Raw genomic sequence first — 20336 nt, 5'->3', positions numbered from 1 at the left:
CCAGTGCGCTATCAACTGGTTTAATCATTCTTTTCCATGATAAGGGATCCCCCTCTTTGCAAATCTGGAATTTTGTTAAATACCTTCATATTCCAATTTTGACCCATCAGTTACGAAATGATGGGAGTTTGTTGCAGAGTAGTTGTTTCCTGGACTTCTACAGTAGGAGTCTACATATTTTCTTCTGTTTTTCATAGGTGGTACATTTGAGAATGCATTCAAAGGAGCATTGCTTTGCATTTGCATTTTCTTTACAGTTAGTATCTGCATATAATACTCATAAAAAGTTTGGTCTTCTTATCTATCATGAATTGTCTGTGAACAGACAGATTCTTACATGCCTATTTTTTATTCACAATTTTTACATGAAGAGTTTATAAAAACTAGTTCAATTCGCAGGCTGCTAATGTACAACTCTTTGGGTGTCTGCTCATTATTCCAAGAAATAATCCTGTAACACAGGCGTTTATTTAATGTGTAGGAAACTTGAGACCTCTAGAGTGCTGTCAGGCAGGTCCATTAATGTCTTTGTACCTTGATCTCCCATTTTAAAAATGGTGATCAAATTATACTCTTCTCCTGTTCTTTGTCTGTAAATTCTTTCAGGAAGAGACTTCCTCTTTTTGCCATCTTGATTCAGGCATAACAACAACAGCATGTTTATCTGTTTTCTGACATTTAATAGGCCAGTCTGGATATCAAGAACTTCTTGGGGCAGAAAGCCCAAGTCAAAAAATAGTTACATCAAATAAACTCCTAGCATTCAAATGAATAGTCACAAACACTGTTCTGCATTATTTATCCAGGTATAATTGTCTTTAATATTCTCTTATCGCTTCTCAATTTCATTATTCAGCATTGGGTTTCAAGTGAAGCTCTGACTGCCCTGGCACACAAATTTTAATAGAAGGTCTTAAACATGCTGTATGTAGTCAATGCTGGGCACTAGGGAATGAAGCAAGTGGAACATTTTATTATTATAAAGGTAAAATTATGCCTCTTCATCATTCTCCTATTTATTTATCCATGGAAAAAAAACCCAACTTACTTCTTCAGATATATCCAGTTGTCTTAATCTTTTTTTATACCTATCTGGAGTAAGGCAGAAAACTGTAGTGCTCTGTTTTGCATTGTGTCTAAAATTAGACTCATTGTGGTTTTAGATCAGGAAAGAAAAAGCCTCCTCTCTTGCCCCACTGAAGCATTTGGGATTCTACACCTAGCACACCATGGCCAAAAATATGGCACAAAGACTTATGAAATAAAAAAGGACAAGTGAAAATTGTTGATATTCCATGAATTTGAAACTATATTTCAGAATTAAGACAACAAAAAAGCCATTATGAGGAGAATTAGAGTTGTTCAAGAAGTCAACATTTTAAAGAAATCAATGTTTAAATATTAACACTTCAAAATTCCACCAGTACATTGTTCTTCATTGACATTCATGACAAATAGTGTCACTAATCTACTGAAGACCATGTTGTGGAAATGGGAAAACACCTATTTTTGTATACAAACACCGTAATGAAGTATCAGAATACTCAAGAAACACTTTCGGGATGCACCCCGATTAAAATAAGAGTTGGGGAAACACAGAAAAATCAGTCTTAAAAAAAATCTGTCCAGCACTGTGACACAGATGTCTCAAATCTTGACATATTTCATATTTCATTCAAAGATAAATTCTTCCTATTTTTTCAGGGGTGATTTAGAAATGGCTATGACCCTCCCTCTATTTCTTACAACTAAAATAAAAAGTAAAATGAAATCTACATCTTCATTATTCATATTATATCCAAAAGTATGCATTGTTCAATGCAAACACAAAAATGCCTCACTGTTTATCAACAAAATACCGCTCAAATATCCTGATGCACATCTTCTGGGGGGAAGAATTCCATCTATATAAATTCACGTTGATGAGTTTTTTATTTTATTTCCATTTACAATGCTTTCGCATATGATATTAAAAGAGTAAGCAATGGCATTTAATTGAATTGAAAGGCAATATGATGATAGTGAATCCAGTCATGCTTTTACTGTTAACAGTGGTGCAATGATTTATTTATTTGTCATTCCACTTACTTTCGTATTTGAACAAATATAAATTACAGTCACACCTCCTCATAACTACCAGTTGGCACATACGTGATACTGGTAATGACACAGACATATACAGTTAGAAGAGCTCATGACAATATATATGTTTTACTTCGAAACAGAAACTTTCTGACTTTTTCTAGTGAAAACTATCACTCCTGTCATGTGTATGTTCACCTCCTTCAGAAAACAGTGTCATAAATTTAGTGGCTGGTGTGTCAAGTGTGAGGAACTGTAATCAAGTTGAGAACTGTAAAGGAAATCCAAGTCAAACCACAAGAAGTTGGAGGTTAAATTCAGACACACTCAGCGATTAGGGCCATTACTGAAATGGAAATGATTGGTAAACACAGCCCTGCTCTTAGGACATCACTAATATTAGCAGCTCATCTAAATAAGGAGCTGGGCATTCAAACAGAACCCCATTTCATGAAAAAAATACGGAAATTTCCAAATTTGTTTTTATCCTACGCTGAAACGATTTAACAGATCTATTAAAATACCACTTGGAGCCATCCCCTGTAGAGCAGGTCAGCGGTCACGGCACTCGCCTTGCACTGGAAGCTGTGTATGAGGCCCTTTGATGCCAACTTCAGGCACAGAAATAGGGTCACGCCCAATTTGCAGTCCCGTGATCAAAACAAGGGGTCATTCACTATTCACTTTTTCTTGTTAATTTATTCTGTTGGACTTGTTCATTTATGAGAGAGTAAAAATTAATGCTCTTGAGGAGAAAGGGGCATTGGAGCTCTCATGCGTCCTGCAGAATACCCTCAGGGCTTTGCTTTGGTTTCTTCGACCAAATCCTGAAAAGTCTTCGAATAAGAGTAACCATATTTTTCAGCAAAACAGCATTACGGCGCTTTATGTTTTCTAACTGTTCATCTCCACCAGTAACCGTAAACTGCTGGCACCGGTGCCAAGTTTGGTACAGAGAGATTTATCTTGGCAGCATATGAGCTTCTGAGCTTTTTAAAATAAATTTGGCACCAGGAACTAAAAAGGTTCACGATCACTGATCTAGATTGCATTCTTCTTTATCAGAAGATGAGTTTCAAAATCCCAATCTAAATAAATATCCCAAATGTATTTGCATTTTCTTCCAGTAGATTAATGCATATAGGAAGTATTCCCTGAAATTATCTGCAAACTGGCTGCATTTTTCATTCACTACCTCTACAAAACTCACGTCTGCTGCTTTAGTGTGATGTAACTGTTGTTTATTATACTAATCTTAATTATCTCCATCTTAGCTTTTGCCTCCCACACTTGCTTATTGCCGTTGTATTCGCGTCTGGTCTAAACCCAGGACCTGAGCTAGCTGAGGCCAGCAGCTGCCTCTTTAATATCAGGTTCAGACAGAGCCTAGCACAAAGGAGCACCAGTTCCCAACTAGAACCTCAACGTGCTGCAGCGCTACAGATGTTAAATATCATAATAACGATTGTATCTTCCTTACACAGTGATTATTAGCAAAGCTGTACAGCTTTCAAAGAGCCCTTGTTTTTACTTTTCACCAGCGGCTGAAGCACAGAACACATTTCCATTACAAGATGAAGCTGTGCAATCTCATCCAACAAATGATCTCACTCTGACCCTCGCACTAACTTTGCTATTAAGCAAAAACAGGCACATTTTCAAATATTGATTCCAACTAATGTCTGATCCTAACAGGCACGATCTTATCGGGGCCCCACTATAATAGAAGGAGTGTCAGAGTTAAACAGAATAGTTTAGATAAGATCACAATCTTCCTCACCACGATGTGATGCTATCACTGAGTGAGTATAGTATTTGAAGTAATTATCATTAATAGATATTGGCAACAGGAAGAGTGGTCACTGCTAAGATCTAAACAAATCTGTGCATGCTAAAATAAAACAAGTTTTATCTGAATGGTGGATATGGATATGTTATGTGCCCTAAGAGACTTTGCCTTTAATTTTTTCTTTGAAATGATGGATATTCAATTAAGAGAGAAATATTGAGTAGCAACATTGCTACTTTAGTTTGTGCTGCACCTTCTGGTTTGTGGCAAACTGCCACTTTAGCCTTCCTGCTGCTTTCCTGATGTCTGTCCTGACCAGACGTCCCATGCCGTGTTGCGTGGACAGAACCTGGTCCCAGCGTTTGCCTGAAGAGCCATGGCCACCGCTGATTTCACGGTGCCCTTCCTTGTTAGCAGACAGTGGAATAGCAAGGGGCTGTCTTGCACGAGGTGTCGGAAGCAAATGGTCATCTTTGTAGACTTTGAGCCCTGTGGCTGTTTTCTTCTTTGAATTACTCTTCGCAGGAATATGGGGCACGGGATAGCCCCACGGTGGGCTCGCCTACAGGAGCTCATCTCGAAGGTGAGTGTGGGCTGGGACAAAAGCCACAAGAGAGATACAAGGCAGACACACATGTGGCTTAGTTTGAATTTTGCCTCACCATTTCATTCTGATTGTGGTAGACTTTCTGCATTTTCAGAAAGAAGAAGGTACTGTAAAAGGAAACACCTGCTTTGATGTGGCAAATTCTCTGTGAAACTCTTAAGTCTTTCTCCCCTGAAGCTGTTAGCATGTAAGGCCAAAACAGCACAGAATGAAAATAATAATTTATAGCCCTGGAAAAAATGTTATCAACCTAGGAAAACTGAAAACACTGGTATAAAAAAAAAAAAAAGAAAAAAAAAGTCAGTTGATAGTTATGTGTGCTCTTTTTGTAATGAAATAGCACAAGCATAGCTAAACTTTCATATACTGAAGCCATACATAAAAAAATACATGAGAAAAGGGTGCAAATCTAAAACCTCTAACTATTCATCATTAGTAGAAATAAGCAAGTGTGCAATACATAGAATTAAAAGGACACAATCGCATTTCCAATGAGCAATATTCTCTACATCTATCATGATAACAATATTGAACTCCAATATGCTATTTTTGGTTCTACAGCACTTACAGACATTAGCTAATTAAGTCAATTTAAAAAATATTTCTAAATTAATAGGGTACTTGCCAAGATTACCCAAATATTGGTCTTACACACAAAAACCCACAGGCAGCTTTTCTACTTATCTTCATGTATTTGTCTTCTCAAATGTGTGATTAACTCCAGAGCACTGAAATCTTTTTGATAATCGCTGAAGATGAATGTATCAGGACAATCAGCAGCATATGGAACACAGAGTGCTGCCAGATGTTAACACACTAAAATAAAGCAGAACCATCCATGTACTCCGTATCTTGTCTAAAAATAATATACTCATTGACCTTAACCCTATCAAACCAGTCCCATCTTCAAGGTCAAATAAAATAACAAATATTTATCTTCTGTGGAGAGCTTTATAGGCCGTACATGCAGTGTTCAGTGTCACGAAATGCTAAGCATACCTCAGCCCTACTGCTTTGAGTGAAAGCTTGGGGTGCTCAGCACCTCCCGCTGGCGCTCAGCACTAGGCCAAACCAAGCCCTAAGTGCATATTAATCACCTTTTAAAATTTGTGATTGTAGTGCATTCCCTTTCCTCGCTTTACATTTTTTCAAAGACATGGAAACAGAAAAAGCACCTAGTTAGGAGTGAAAAATGCAGGCATATAAACCATGATCTCTAACAGCTTACTTAATTTGGAAGAGATTTGTGTATGTTATTGTGTTGCCTTGAAAAAATAACTTCAATGATTCTTAATTATCCAAATAAATTTTTGAAGTGATAACGCAGCGTACTGCCGCAGCTCTTGTGAGGGTGAATACCACGCTGCAGTGGGCCACGGCAGTGAATGCCACCCCTGAACCTCTTTACTTCCCCACACCTTGCAACTATCCCAAAGCAGAACTTGGAAGTCCTCCTGTCCAACACCACAGCCAGAGAAACACGGGAAACGATGAGAACGTCACGATCGTATTTCTGAAGAGTTCAGGAGACCCCACGGTTACGGCAGTTACAGTGAAAAAAGAATTAGGTTCTCAAGTGTCTTTGGTATGACTGACAAGGAAATGCTTATTAAAGGTCAGAAAGGCCATTTAGTCCCACGTATGCCACCAGCCAGAGCAAGCGTAGTAGGTGCTACTACAAAGCCACTTCAAGCTGCAACAAGTGCTAACAATTGGCTTGGAAGAGGGAATGTGAGGAATGTTAAGGAGGCACAACCACACCAAGTGGTCTCGCATTTGTGAGAGGTCAAGTTTCAAAACATGGATATTCTTCTCATTTTCCACTGCTGAAGGTGGTGGTGGAGGGGGAATTGCTTTCAGAAGCAATCAGTGCACGTGCAGTCATCTACGACACGCAGGTTCCTGTTATTGTTACTGTATGCGTTAAAGAGATTTACTAGCACAGAAACGCTACCACAAAATGAGCACCGAGGATACCAGTGAGATGCCAAGAGCCTCCTCGCAAATACTTCCACATCTAACCCATGGTGCGTTCTCTGTTTTTCAGCCTGCCTAATCGGGGCTCTGGTACCTGATAGTGGATGACTGACTAAAGAAATCAAGATTCAGCTTACTCCCTGAGGCATGCTGTACCGCCAGATCAAAGTGCGCACATTTGGCATCCTGAAAATGCAATACATCGCTCTCACTTTGCAAATCTGTGACACAGAAACCTGGGACAATGATCTTTATAAATCACACAGCATTTCTTAAAAAAGAGGTACAGAATACTCTAGAAATAAAGTCCTATGTACAGCTGAAAAAAATGCATTGAAAAAGCTTCACTGGTTTAATATTTGATTACAGACAGAGTGTTAATCCTAACTTTAATTAGCAAGAAACTGGAGTGGGAAGAGAGAATATTCAGAAGGAAAAAAACCAAAACTGCAGGCAATTGGGAAGGGACATGCCAAAGAAATATAGCTGCTTACTTCCTTATCTCCCAGCAAGCCCTTGTTGTATTTCAATTAGATTTTGAAAACGGTATCCTATACTGGTGTGACCAACTGTCTAGCTTGCTGTAACGTCCCATCTGCCATTTTCTACAAAAACCAGTGCCTCATTCTGGCCTTTTAAAGCCAATCTTGAAAGATTTTAGCTACCTGCAGGCATCTCTGGGCAGCCGAACAAGTGAAGTTGGCTGCAGACATTTCTCAGCATCAGGGTGCCAAAAGGCACAGGGTCATCTGCTCCGTTTCCTTCCCCCGCGCCACGGCTCCACTGCGCCTACACCACTCCTCTCGTGTTGGTCCAGCCCGTTCTTAAACACATGAGCCACAGATTTATGACAGCCTCCTGAATCTCTTCCAGCCTTTCACTCTCATTACCATTAGGAAACTCTTTCTCATATCTAACCTAAATCTCCCTTGCTGGTACCTACACCTACAAGTCTGGCAGGTTCACCTAATGCAACCCATCATATCCTCCCATGGACCACGATCCAGGAGGGAAACTCTCCAACACAGAAGTGTGCAGGATTAGGATGGTATTTTGGCTTGGAGGAGGGGAGGTGGTTTGGCTGGAGTGACAAGAGAAACAGAAGTAAGGTAAAACCAAGTGTATCCCGAAAGAGAAGAAAATGATCTGAAATTTAACAGATACAAATAGCAAGATCCAGTATTTAATGTAGTAAATGCAATCACAGCCAAGAGGAAGAATCCAGAAAAGCAGAGAGAGGTAAGACTAAGACATATTATGAGGTCGACAGTGGAACTAAAGATCAGCAATAGCAGAAGCAGGCCTGCTTCAACACAAGCAGAAAAGAAGAAATAAAGGTATTTTGGACTTATTATTGTTTTTTGCTTTATTGCTCTCTTCCCTTTATGCTAATTTGTCCCAGTTTTCTTCCAAAAGTGAGTACAACAGCTTGCAGGAGGGGGAGAGAGAGAAGAATCCTTCCTCACCTCCCCAGCAGCGAGGCACACCTCCCTCAGCTCCCCTAAACTTGTCTTTAGCGTCCTCACACATGGCAGGAGTTCCAGTTCCATCTTTTAAAAAAACATGGTCACTCATCCCCCAGATTAGAGACTGTCATGTGGAAAAGAAGGCTTCAAAGGAAAAAAAAAAAGGCATTTTGGGAAATGTGAGATGTTTATAAATACGTAAATGATAATAATAATTACTAATATATGTGACCATTTTTATTTTAAAAAATCTATACTTTTCAGGTATCAAATCAAATGTCAAAACCAAGGTATAAAATACTAATCTGTGACAGGGAGAATTTAAAATTATAAGACGTTTTCTCAGAGTGAGAATAATCTGCATAAACGATGATGATATCTCAAATGCTATGTAGTTTATTCCAAATGCATCAGTAGCATTCAGACTGCAACCCTTCCCTTAGAGTACAGACAGGACAGCTTTTTGTCTACGTAAAAGTCAATTATTCCCTAAATATGTTAGAAGAGCTCAAATAAAAAAAAAAATATATTAATGTAACTATATTTAATGTTTCACAATTTGTGAAACATTTTGTAAATGCATTGAAATATTTTCCCTTCCTCTCTAGTCTGCCAAATAAATGATAAAAGGCATTAGTGAAAAGAAAGGGGGCAAAAGTTGACTGATTAATACTAAGTTATTTAAGAGGGGGCATGAATACGAAACCATACCAAAGCTGATGAGGCCATGCATATAATTCATCACGTATGCAATGTCAGAACACGCAGAAAACCCTGTAGGTAAGGCACAGCATCAGACTGAGCACTAGTTGCGCACCCCCTGCCGCAGCCTCTCCCCTCCCGCGGGTGGTCTGGGGCTGGCAGGGCGGGCAAGGACGGCAAGCGATGGTGCCTCCTGCGCTCTTCGCAGCAGAGCCCTAACGGCTGGAGCTGATCATCTTTTCAGCTCCCCCGGAGCCTGAGGAGCCACCACGGAAATAGACTGATGAACTTGTTCTCCGGGCCTGATAACTGAGGCCCAGGACATTTACAAACCCCTCTCAGCAGCTGCAATCTCAGGCCCGTATTTTAGTAGTGCAAAGTAAATCTGCTGCATCTGGAAAAGGACAAATTTTGCTACTGGCTATGTGACACTACAGCTTCATTAGAAAAGGATCTACTGCTGTATGAAGAAGAAAGTTCAGCAAAATGTTAGTATTTCTAATAAAACTCTGATTTTAAGGACCTAATAACAGTCAGTACTTTCTTCAGACTAGAAAATGCTATTTCTATATGCTCACAAACACTTACATTGTGTATATATACATGTATAAATATATATACTTACTGTACTTGCAATTTTTAATATATTTATGTATACATATATATTTGTATGTATTCACACATACTGCACTAACTATACTTACTATAAATATTGAGGGGTTTTTTTCTATTTGAAATATTACAAAACACACATTCAGAGAATGCAGTTAATTTGGCTGGTAATGAAACCAGAAATACCTTTTATTTCCATCATTCTTCAAAATGTACAGGCTACTTCTCTCAAGCCTATTCAGACAGAAAGGGAGCTGATGTTTGGAATTTCCATCATTCCATCATGCTGTACAGAAGTGAGCAGCAAGCAGCTGCCATCTTCACTGAAACCACAGGTCCATTCCCTTACTTGACGTAATTTTTTTATTTAAATTAAGATGGACAATAATTTCAAACCTTGCTATTGTTACCATGATATGGTACCTTGGTCTGCACTTTTATCAGCACAAACAAATTTTGACACCACCAAAACGTGACTTTTCTTTTCCCACCAGTGCCCACCGTAGTTCTTGGCTTAACAATGCCAACGTCTTCGTAGACACAGGACACTTCATAGCTTTGTGTTCCGCTACAGTGATGGAGCTAGAATTGCCTATGCTTGGTCTATGGATGTGAAACGACTGAAAAAAACGTGTCAACGTTTTAGAAACTGAATTTTATTTCAGAGTAAAAAAAAATTGTGTTCTTTAACATTTAGTGAGAAGAAAGTTATTTCAAAAACTGCTGAATATTTAAATCTGACATTTTATATCTGGTTAGTCTATAATAATACATATGTTTCATAAATAAAAGAAATATCATTACAAAAAGCATGAATTTTAAAAATTTCCTCACGTGACTACATTAATGTTAAATTCCTCATCTTAAACGTGGGTGTTGAACTCGTGCCTGTTAGGTATTTCAGTGTACTGAGCTACATGAATTACCTTAAATGGAGCTAAATCAATTATTTCTCTTACTCAGAGTCTTTAAATAAGACTACATCCCATTCTAAGAGTTGTGTTATAAATTTAGCAAAATCTACAACAGCAAAATAACCGTTTCAGTCTTAAAGCCTGAGAAGATTAGACTAGGTGACCATAGCCTAGCTGCACAAGAATACGTTGCTACTGCACAGTTTATTGCAATGGTTCTCTCTAAACAGCTTAACATGCAATATGTGCTCCAGTACACATTCTCTTCTGTCTGCTTTTCCCCACATCCTAAAATGGAAGAGCCTGGCACTTGCAGATGGTGTCTTCCTCTGTTTCTGCTGCCTGGGAGTCCCTGAATGAAATTTTCTTGCCCTTTTTCTGTCCCAGGCTCCTGACCTTGCCTCATCCCTTCCCCTGGGCCACCCCCTTGCTCTGCAGCTCCCTGGCAATGTGCCCCAGGATATATTCCCACTTTGAGAAGGACCCCTCTACTGAAATGAAGCTTGCTGAAATAGGACAGATACTTTATTGAGTTTTCTCCCAGGGAACTGAGTTAGTTTAATGAGAATGATTGGTAATGTCTACTATTTAATTACAACACTATTAGGATAAAGTCTGCTTAATAGAGATGCTTATAGCAAGCACCAAGTAACTAAATTATTTTAAAAAACATTTTGTGGAAGTTTTAAACAAAGGTTAAAGTTCTGCTGCTTTGATAAACAGGTGTCAAAATGAACCATAGGTACGTGTAGTCTTAAAAAAAGGCTGTAACCAAGGAGAAGAGGTTAAAAACAAGAGCAACTTTATGTGAAAAAACCACTATTGACATAATACTACATTCTGGAAATCATCGATGCAGAAATAAAAAGGAACAATGTAATCTCAGTCCCGTCTTCCTGTGAACATTTGTGTTTTGTTTCGGTTTTTATTTCAAAACAAGCCATATTTGCATGTACCTTGAACATTTAATATCTTAAAATTAAAGCTATGGTAACAGCATGCAGTACTAATACCAATACACTAACAGCATTTAGACAGAGGTGCACCATCAGCGTGCCCTTTCTTTTCATGGACCATGTCGCTTCGTCACCTATTGGCATTCTGGAAACTACTTTCATAAGCTGCAAAAAACCACTTTTGGCTTTTTTCAAAACAGGGTGTTTATTCAGATCGTTACCACATCTTGCTATCATATCAGTAACCTGTTTTAAATTAACTCTGTTGTGTAAATGTAGAAAAGGGAGCAGAAATAATTGATTTTTTTTGGAAGAAAAGAAGCACCAAAAATTATGCACCAAGTTTCCAAAAAAGTTCTTCTGTCATCGCATTCCCCTCAACTCCATGTCTACGCAAATGGGAGAGCACTTTACAAAAGGTGAGGTAATGTGAGGTGATGTGTTCTCAAAGACCACTGTGGGTGGCCACGTGGATGTCCACATCATCTAGCGAATCTTCATTGTTTTTCATGTTTCAGTTTGTACGAAGTGGCCAACCCCGACGCTTGCAGAGGGCATCAGCACAGCGCTGTAGGGGTGACACAACGTGCTGTCCAGAAGCGCTGTTACGTTAACGCCTGCTCATGCTTGGGACTGGAGGAAGTGGTTTTAACTCAGTTCTAAACATGAAGAGCCTGACAGTAACAGCAGTAAAAATGAGAAAGAAATGCTTCTGTGGTCCCTTGAGGTACTTTTGAATAAATCCAGTGTAACAAAGATTAGAATCAAGGTTCATTGCCCAATACACTATTTTTGATAATTAAATATATACATAAAAATGTCTCAGTGTTAATAAGAACCAAAATCCCCAAACCGTGGCAATATCTAAAGATAAAACCAGCCTTATCCCTTTCCGCATTTGAACAAGAGAACCAGAGACTACAGCCTGACTACAGCCTGACTACAGCCAGGCTACCGGCTGTCTCGGTGGCCATATGCACCTCCAACCAAAGTGCCCAGCAAAGCCTCGTGCTGCAACTCTGAAGATTAGAAGTCGCTGGCTACTACAGATATGATGGTTTTGACCCGAAGTGACCAGCCACAGATTAGAGAGTGAGTAACTTAACTGCATTCTGAACCTTGGCTCCTCAGCCCCTCACACGCTACCCAGTCAAACGGTTTCATGAGGATGTCTTCCAGAAGAAGTGTCGCTTTGGCGCTGAACCTCTCAGATCCCATTAACGGGTCCCTGCTGTATCCCACTGCCCGCCTGGCCCAGCCCTGCACACTCTCCTCCCGCGGATTCCCTTCACAGCCATGTTGAATCCTCTTTTCCTTATCAGACTGATACAGGCCTGCCCGGCGCACTCCTCCCTGCGACAAGGCGACGAGAACGGGGGGCAGGATCCAGCTGCTCTTTGTTTTGCTTTGCAAAACCCTGCCATGGGCACAGATTAACACCAAAAACTCAACGGTGGCAGCCAAGGGAAAAGGCCTTTCAGAATGCCTCCACACGACTACCGGAGCGATGGCTGCGATGGCTACGCGGTTCTGCGCTGCTTTTGTTTCCAGGGGCCTCATTCCCACCAAGTTGTCCCCTCGAACAGGGAAAATGTTTACGGCTGGGAAAAAGCACGCAAACGGCTTTTTCTTAAATAGGCTGCTAGTGCCTTGAATGTAGAGCCGCTTAGGCACAGCAGCTCCTCCTTCAGTGGTTTGTATGGCCAGTCTAGAGGGGGCTTCTGCTCTTCTCACCTGCCTGTTCACATCAGAATGGCTGTTTGTGTAAACCCATTTTCCTGTTAAAGACAGGAATCACAAAGTAGGAGTTTCCCGCTTAGAAATATATTCCTGTCTACTTGTAGGTACTTGCGAACTCCTGTGTTTTCTCTGATGCATCAAGGCACAAAGTTGGAGCCTTCCTGGTAGAACTACTGATTATATTGTGTTGCCTTCCTTGTAGAGTCGAGTTCTCACCAACTGGACACAGAAAGCAGTATTGTACAAAACTCTTCCTGTGTCTGTTTGTCAAAACAGCAAGATTATATTAAATCTTAAACCGAATCTGGAAACATGAAGGTGATCTCTTTTTACTGTAAAATAAGAGAAGAAGCTCTTATTTTAGAAGTACCCTTTCTAGGCTTGAAAAGGTACTCCTGTGCGTTTCAGTTTCTTGGGCCTATCAACTACTATGGAAGAGCTGATGGGAAGTGGGAGAAGTGGAAGGCAACGGAAAGCAACAACCTCTATGCCCAGCTGTGCAGATGATACAAACTATGCATGCAGCCGAGAGCAGGACAATTTTGAGAGTCTGGCAAAATTACAGGAACAGATCATTAAAAGTATCTAAATAGGAGATCTATCACTCTAAATATAATAAAAGTATCTAAAGAGATATCTATAAATATTTAATAATGATATAAGGAGTTTTAAGTTCAGATTAAAATGGGAATTAAATGCCTAGACAGGTTTTAAGATCCGAGAGTCACTCACTCTTTGTTGTTAAAACCAACATTCTTAACAATTCTGGTGGCTGCATGCGCATTGTTTCGTCAACAGTAACAGCAATGCAATGGGGTCCATTATTTCATAAGGGGTTTTGATCACTCCGTAATTCATGAGTATTGACTAACTCGTAGATGAGAAAAATTAAGAACTTTATGAGTCACTGAGCTATTTCAAGTCTACCATTTGAGCTTGAGTATTCTGCAGTCCTGATACGGACCTTGTTCCAACCACATCTCCCCACAGTGCCACGGCACTGCTGTTGAAGGCAACAGCTGCTATTCCTATTGTGATTGCAAACTGCACTTACATCATTTTTGTTCAAGGTACCCAACCTCCCCCTACTCTGAGATGTATATTCTTAACGTACTTCAAGACAGAAACTTGAAAGATCTAAAAAGTATTTGACATCTGGCACGGTGACTCAATTAATTATCGTGCTGAATTAATTAGCTTGCTCCGTCTCCTGAGCCAACAGCGGTGAGACTGTATTCAGCAACACAGCACTGCTTGAAATAAGCAGCACTTCAACAGGATATTATATGTACAGGCTGTATACAGTGCAGAGTACAAGGTTAGTACGTAAGCTGTAACTGTTATAGCTAGGTAATGAATCCTGTGAGGCAGTGTCACATTGCTGAGACTAACCATTAAAGTCAGGTAAGATAATTGTTGTCAGCCGCAAACATATTTTCCAATAGAGACCAGCTGCAAAAACCGGGATTTTTTACTCACCTGCGGTTCCCTGAATTTTTCTTTCCTTTCCTCTCTGTACCTAAAATTCACGTTAAAGCTCTCTTCCAAAAACCATTTGATGTTTATAACAGCGCAATGTTTGAAGTTCTCATTCAGAAATGAACTAAACCTGCTGTCAGCTGCTGACGTGAAAGTCTGATTGAATTCTAAGGAGGTGAGGCTTTACCCAAATGAGCTTTCCAAACCAGATATAAATACCTTAAGTAAACAAACACAACTTCCCTTATGAACAACAGAGAGCATGTACAGTGAGAAAAGTAATAAAATGTGTCAAGCAAACAGAAAAATCATAAATATACCAGAATCGTTAAAGCGAAAAAAAAAAAGATAAAAGAAAAATATGTAGAAGCTGGCACTGGGTTTGTGTTACTTAAACAGTAAATTAAAGTTCTATCAAAAGGTTTACATTTCTTCACACAGCATTTTAATGTATCAAATGCAAGATTACAGGAAATATCTGATGTTCAGGAAAAAGAAAGAATACTTAGAAACACAGAATAATTCAGGTTGGAAGGGACCTCTGGAGGTCATCCAGTCCAAACTCCTGCTGAAAGCAGGGCAAACTTCAAAGTCAGATCCAACTTCGAAGTTAACCCAAATTGCTCAAGATCATACCCAGTTCAGTTTTGACTATCTCAAAGGATGGAGCTGCTCAAGGGACAAAACAATGCTGAGGACTACAGTTCTGTTTACAGGACCTTTTTCAGATTTCCAAATGTATTTATATTAGTAGGCAAAACAAAAGTACAATCTTTCAAGTGTTAGCAAAAATAGACTTTATGTTTTTTTTTTTAATTTGACAAGAAACAAATGAGTAGTATCTTTCCAGTTTAGTGAGAAAAAAGTCCTGAAGATTTTCATCCCACGTCTCCCTGAACTGGGTTGAGAAAGTTGTTCCATCCCATTATAATCACCAAACTCTACTCACTGCTTAATTACAAGTTCATTAAAAATAAAATAATTTAGCTTAATGTTCTTGTTACAGCAAAAGTGGTATTTGCCCAAATTTGCAAAGTAGTAACAGACCTTAATAAGTGCCTGTGCTACCAAAGGAGAAGCGAGCTCCTGCTCTACATGTTCTTCAGAAAACAAAAATGAAACAATATGAAACTGCTGACATGTTGCAAATTCATCCTAAGAATATCTGAGAACGATAACATTTGTAGTGAAGGGTCAATCAACATCATCTCCCATACTCAAACGTTATCTTCAAGTCTTATATCCCTGAGGAATTGATACAAGTGGACAGGGCAATATTCAGATTAATTTTCTGAGAATATCTGGGAAGGTGACACTGTATTGAAAAAAAGCAACAAGTATCTCTAGAACAAGGTTTCAGACGATCTTGGAATATGCATCTTGGAAAATGCATTTCAGCATTTACAGTGTGGTTCAAGCATTATCAGTAGATGGTTCCTTTCAAGGACTGAAGTACTGTAGAGGCCAAGTACAGGTGTCAGAGTTTTAAAAACGTAGGTACGTGCCTTAGCAGGTTACTCTGAGTACCTGTGTTAAATATTTCAGTCCCTCATCCTCCCTCCACTCTGCAGGGAGACCTGGGTTCCTTCAGAGGGTGATTCAGTAGGATGAGAGGAACACCCTCAAGTTGTACCAGGGGAGGTTTAGGATGGATATTGGGAAAAATTTCTTCACCAAAAGGGTTGTCAAACATTGGAACAAGCTTTGGCTGCCCAGGGAAGCAGCTGAGTCACCATCCCTGGAGGTATTTAAAAGATGTGTAGAAGTGGCACTTAGGGACACGGCTTAGTGGTTGGCTTGGCAGTGTTAGGTTGATGGTTGGGCTTGATGATCTTAAAGATGTTTTACAAGCTTAATGATTCTATGAAATAATACTGAAGCTCAGACTTAACAACCAATACAAACAAAAATTAAATGAAGACCTATGAATGACATGATTTTCAGTGCACTGAATTGAGGCCAGCAAAGCATTACTCTCAAGTAATAAGGTCCATATACTTTCTGCAATCAGAATAAAAAACAAGGCTAATTGAGAATATATTATGGCAGGTGCCTTTTGCTATCTTTCAAAATAATTTTAATCTGATGGAAGATCTTGCTATGTTCAGTAACATTAAGGCAAATTTAATGAATTTTATCATTACGTAGCTATTTATTTTCTATACTGGCCATTAATATAAATTAAGTGTTCAGCAATTAATGCTATACAAAATTTAAAGAGCCACTAAAAAAACAAGCTATTACTACTGAAACACAACAGCTTGGTTCAGCAAACAAGGAAGTGACATTTTCCTTCTTCTGTAAAATAACAAGTTTAATACTATTAACCTGTGCTCCAAATAACTTTACGTGGACGGTTGCCATAGATGAACTAATTGGAAAAGAGCCAAACACCACTGTCCGCGAAAGCTAACAATGCCTGTTTTGAAATGCTCCGGCTGAGTAGTAATTCAGGCAATTCCCCAAAGAACGACACACAATATAACGAAGCGAAGCGTCTCGGAGCATCTACATACCAAGGTGTTATTATTCAGATCCATCTTCCCAGCGAAAGGCCCCCATGTTGTTCCAACCGGAAGCTGCTGCCGGCTCTGAATCTTGCGCTCCCCGTCTTTCTGGACCACCTCCAACTCTCCTGCAAACAAAGGAAACAAGCAGTGTTGAGAGGACTTTCACTTGTGCCTTGACAACAACCACCTCCGCCTTTGTGCCGGCTTTATACGCACGATGTTCTGAGGACCCATATAATGAGAATTAATTATGCTTGTCTGAAAAAAACAACTGATCTTGTCATCCTGCAAAAGAAAAACAAAGCTTTTTCCCTTATAATTATATTCAATTTCGGTTTAGAAAGTCCCATTCCTTTCTTGCATCTTTTCACATGCATTCGAGTTTGAAGGCATTTTTAGTCAGAATAGCGTTTCATAAAAATTCTTAAGAAATGCTGAGGGGGGGGGAGATGACAGCTCAAAGGAGAGAGTGCAACCGCATCCACACCTGGTGCATTAACCTCCTTGACAGCATTTTGCACAAGTCCACATTCTAAAGTATTCAGCTACTAAAAATTTGACAGACACACTATATAGCGATATAAATCCACAACAACTCCACTAATTTTGGAGAAACTACTAAAAACATGTACTACAATTTAAAAAACGATTTTGCATTGAGTGAGGTTTTACAGGCAGTAACATTTCAGAATTAGACCCAAAATAATTTAAATTGTTAGCTTAAGGTTTTAACACAAAAATATGTAAAAGCAATGGGCAGGCAGTTTAGTGGGTGTTTTTTTAGTGTGTACTACTTTGTCATTTTTTTAAAAAGCAAATTTTATTTTTGAAGTAAGTACTTAAAAAATAACACTTAAAAGTGAAATTATTCCTTTAGCTCACTTTAACTTTTGTGGGTTTTTTCCAGTGAAAAGAGAAAGAATAATACACAATTGATCATTAATGTGGAAGGAAAAATAAAATCCAGTCACCACCTTTGTTCCCAACATTTTTTCGCTTCATTTCAGGATTAAAAAAATAGTCTGGACCATCCTTCTTTGAAAGTAGTCTCTTCATTAAGCCTATTTTTCTATGAATGAATGTTTCAGTAAAAAATGTACCAACCGTTATGTTTATATACATAATTTCTATCATTCTTTTCTAAAACAGTCCTAATAAATTTGGGGTTCAAACTTTAAGAGGGATAAAATGGAACAAGGAGGAGGGGCTGCTCTGTGCTTTTCTTGTTAGACGTTTAAGTGAATCTTTATATGTTATTGCACTTCCAAGCTTTGGCCTTCCTGAAGGCGGGCAGAAAATCTGTTGTTGTCCTCACGAGCACCAGAGCTCACCTCGACTCCGCTGCAGCCGTGACTTCTCCCGCCCTGTTTTCCCTGCCTGCTAAAGCCCCCTCCTCCCTTTCCATACCAACCAGATGCAACAGTAATTCCTGCCTTTTGCATCAGCACGTCCCTTCTACCCCAAATCAGGGCGGTGCTTTTCCACAAACAGGGGAACGTCCAACCGTGCAAGAAGTCACCTCGTCCCAGATTTAGAGCTGGCAGTTGTTGTGAAATGAACCTTGGGCCGGAGGAAGTGAGTAACTCCTCCTGGCATACAGGCAGTCTCCACAGACTTCCCCGAGCTAACCATTCCCATGGATGCCTGGATTTATGTTAACAGCCAGGCTGCAAAGTTCTTCCTTGTCCGCAGGGGTTAATCTCGACCGTTTTCCAAAAAGAAGACTTGGCTCCGGCTTCCATTTTCAAGCACAGAAATCTGAATTTCACCTCTGAGTGTTGCAGATTACAAAACTACTCGACGTAAAATTGTGCATCAGATCCTTCCTGCAAACTGGAACAAATCTAGGAAATAGAGCTGTATCGGTTTACAAAAGCTCCTATGTATGCGGGTGAGTCCTCATCGTGACAGCGCCGTGACATTTTAAAAAGCAGTATGTGAGCAGGAAAGCTTATGGATTAATTACATCTAATTTACACATGTGATATATAAGCATCCAAACAGAAAAAAAAATAAGCATTTTTTCCCCTCTCACAGTCACATTGTTACAAATTGTATTAACTTTAAAAATCTCTTTATATGTTAATTATGGAAGACAGAAATCTTTCCGGTATTGCAAGGTAACATGTTGATCACTTAGGCACACTGCAGCATTTTGTCTTTACATAGAGATGAAAACTGTGGCATTTGCTTGCTTTTACACACTAAAAAACAGCCATGTCTATGGACATGTCACATTTAACTGATACCAGAGGAATCATGAGAATCTTTGAAAACCCTTTTAAAAAATAATTCAGCCTCCCTTTCTGCCACTGACATTTTTCATTTGAAAAGGGTTCAGACACAGTCAAACAGTGACTCCTTATCTGTACCTGTGGATTTACAAGCAGGCCTGTCTTTTAATGGATTAAGAACGACAAACTTAGGGCAGATCATCCAGTGATATCTGCAAACCTACCTAACTTTTAAGGTACACATCATTACACTTTATATTTTAAATAAAATTGACGACATGAATCTTATACCTGGTAAGTTGTTCCAGTTTAAGGCAAATATATAACCAAGCAATTATTTTCCAAATCTGTGTTTTTTGCCCCTCCAGTTGATATTTAAAGAAGTTAACATGGATTCTTTCTCTCTTTTATTCTCTTTTGTTACAGTCCCAAGTTGTAGTTTGGGCACTACATTTCAATACGTGCGAACGCTTCGAAACGTGCTACAGATGGGGTAACATCACGCTGAATTGTACTGCAGCTGCTGTATTTTCCCCTCCACTCAGAACACCATCCCAGAGCAGGAGGCTGCAGACAGGGCTACAAAACATTTTGCTGCATAACCTTCCTGTTTCCCTGGATCATAGTTCTCCAAAAAACACACATTCCTCTCTGGTCACCATGACCAGCAGCCATTTTAACTCGATGGGTGAATGTTAGAGTTGGGAAGGGTAATCTGCTCGTATGCTTTGGCAAATGCAGACATTTTGGCTACACTTGTACAAGGTGCCACACGTCACAATTCGATCCTTGACAAAGATTTCTTTTTTCTCTGAAAATCTTTGTTTGGTTAGGGGAAAAAATTAACACTAAGAGAGCCGTAAGTTAAAAAAACACTGCACATCAGGGTCCACAAGCATCTGCTAAGATTTTTTTTTCTTTTCCTACCAGAGCCTGCATCTTTCGTAAAATCCCTGTGTCTGCCCTTTGTCTGCCCTGAGCAGGAAGGCCAGGGGCTGGTACCGGGGTTTGTAGAAGAAAGATTACAAATGTCACTATTAAAAATCCTCTCCTGAATTCCCCTGACCCCGCAGTAAGGAGCCTGCAACTTAGAATCATAGAATCATAGAATCTTCATGGTTGGAAAGGACCTTTGAGATCATCGAGTCCAACCATACACACAAAAAAAACAAACCAAAAACAACCCACCAAAAAACCCAACAACCTACAATCTCTGCCCCATTCTAGGGATGGTGACTCAACCACCTCCCTGGGCAGGCTGTTCCAGT

General features: G+C 39.5%; 1 protein-coding gene across 2 annotated transcripts in view; it reads right to left on the bottom strand.

Annotated features, from left to right (window-relative positions):
• ZFPM2 (zinc finger protein, FOG family member 2) overlaps nt 1-20336 on the bottom strand; it is a 317200-nt gene that overhangs the window by 141858 nt on the left and 155006 nt on the right. For both annotated transcript variants that reach the window (XM_063327382.1, XM_063327381.1), the window contains one exon: nt 16841-16959. In XM_063327382.1, coding sequence (XP_063183452.1) covers nt 16841-16959 — 119 coding nt within the window. The remainder of the gene's footprint in view (nt 1-16840; nt 16960-20336) is intronic.

This window comes from Chroicocephalus ridibundus, chromosome 2 (genome assembly GCF_963924245.1).
Source record: "Chroicocephalus ridibundus chromosome 2, bChrRid1.1, whole genome shotgun sequence".
In the NCBI taxonomy this organism is placed as follows: Eukaryota; Metazoa; Chordata; class Aves; order Charadriiformes; family Laridae; genus Chroicocephalus; species Chroicocephalus ridibundus.
Note: the sequence above shows the minus strand (reverse complement) of the source record. Positions and strands in the feature narration are given on the sequence as shown.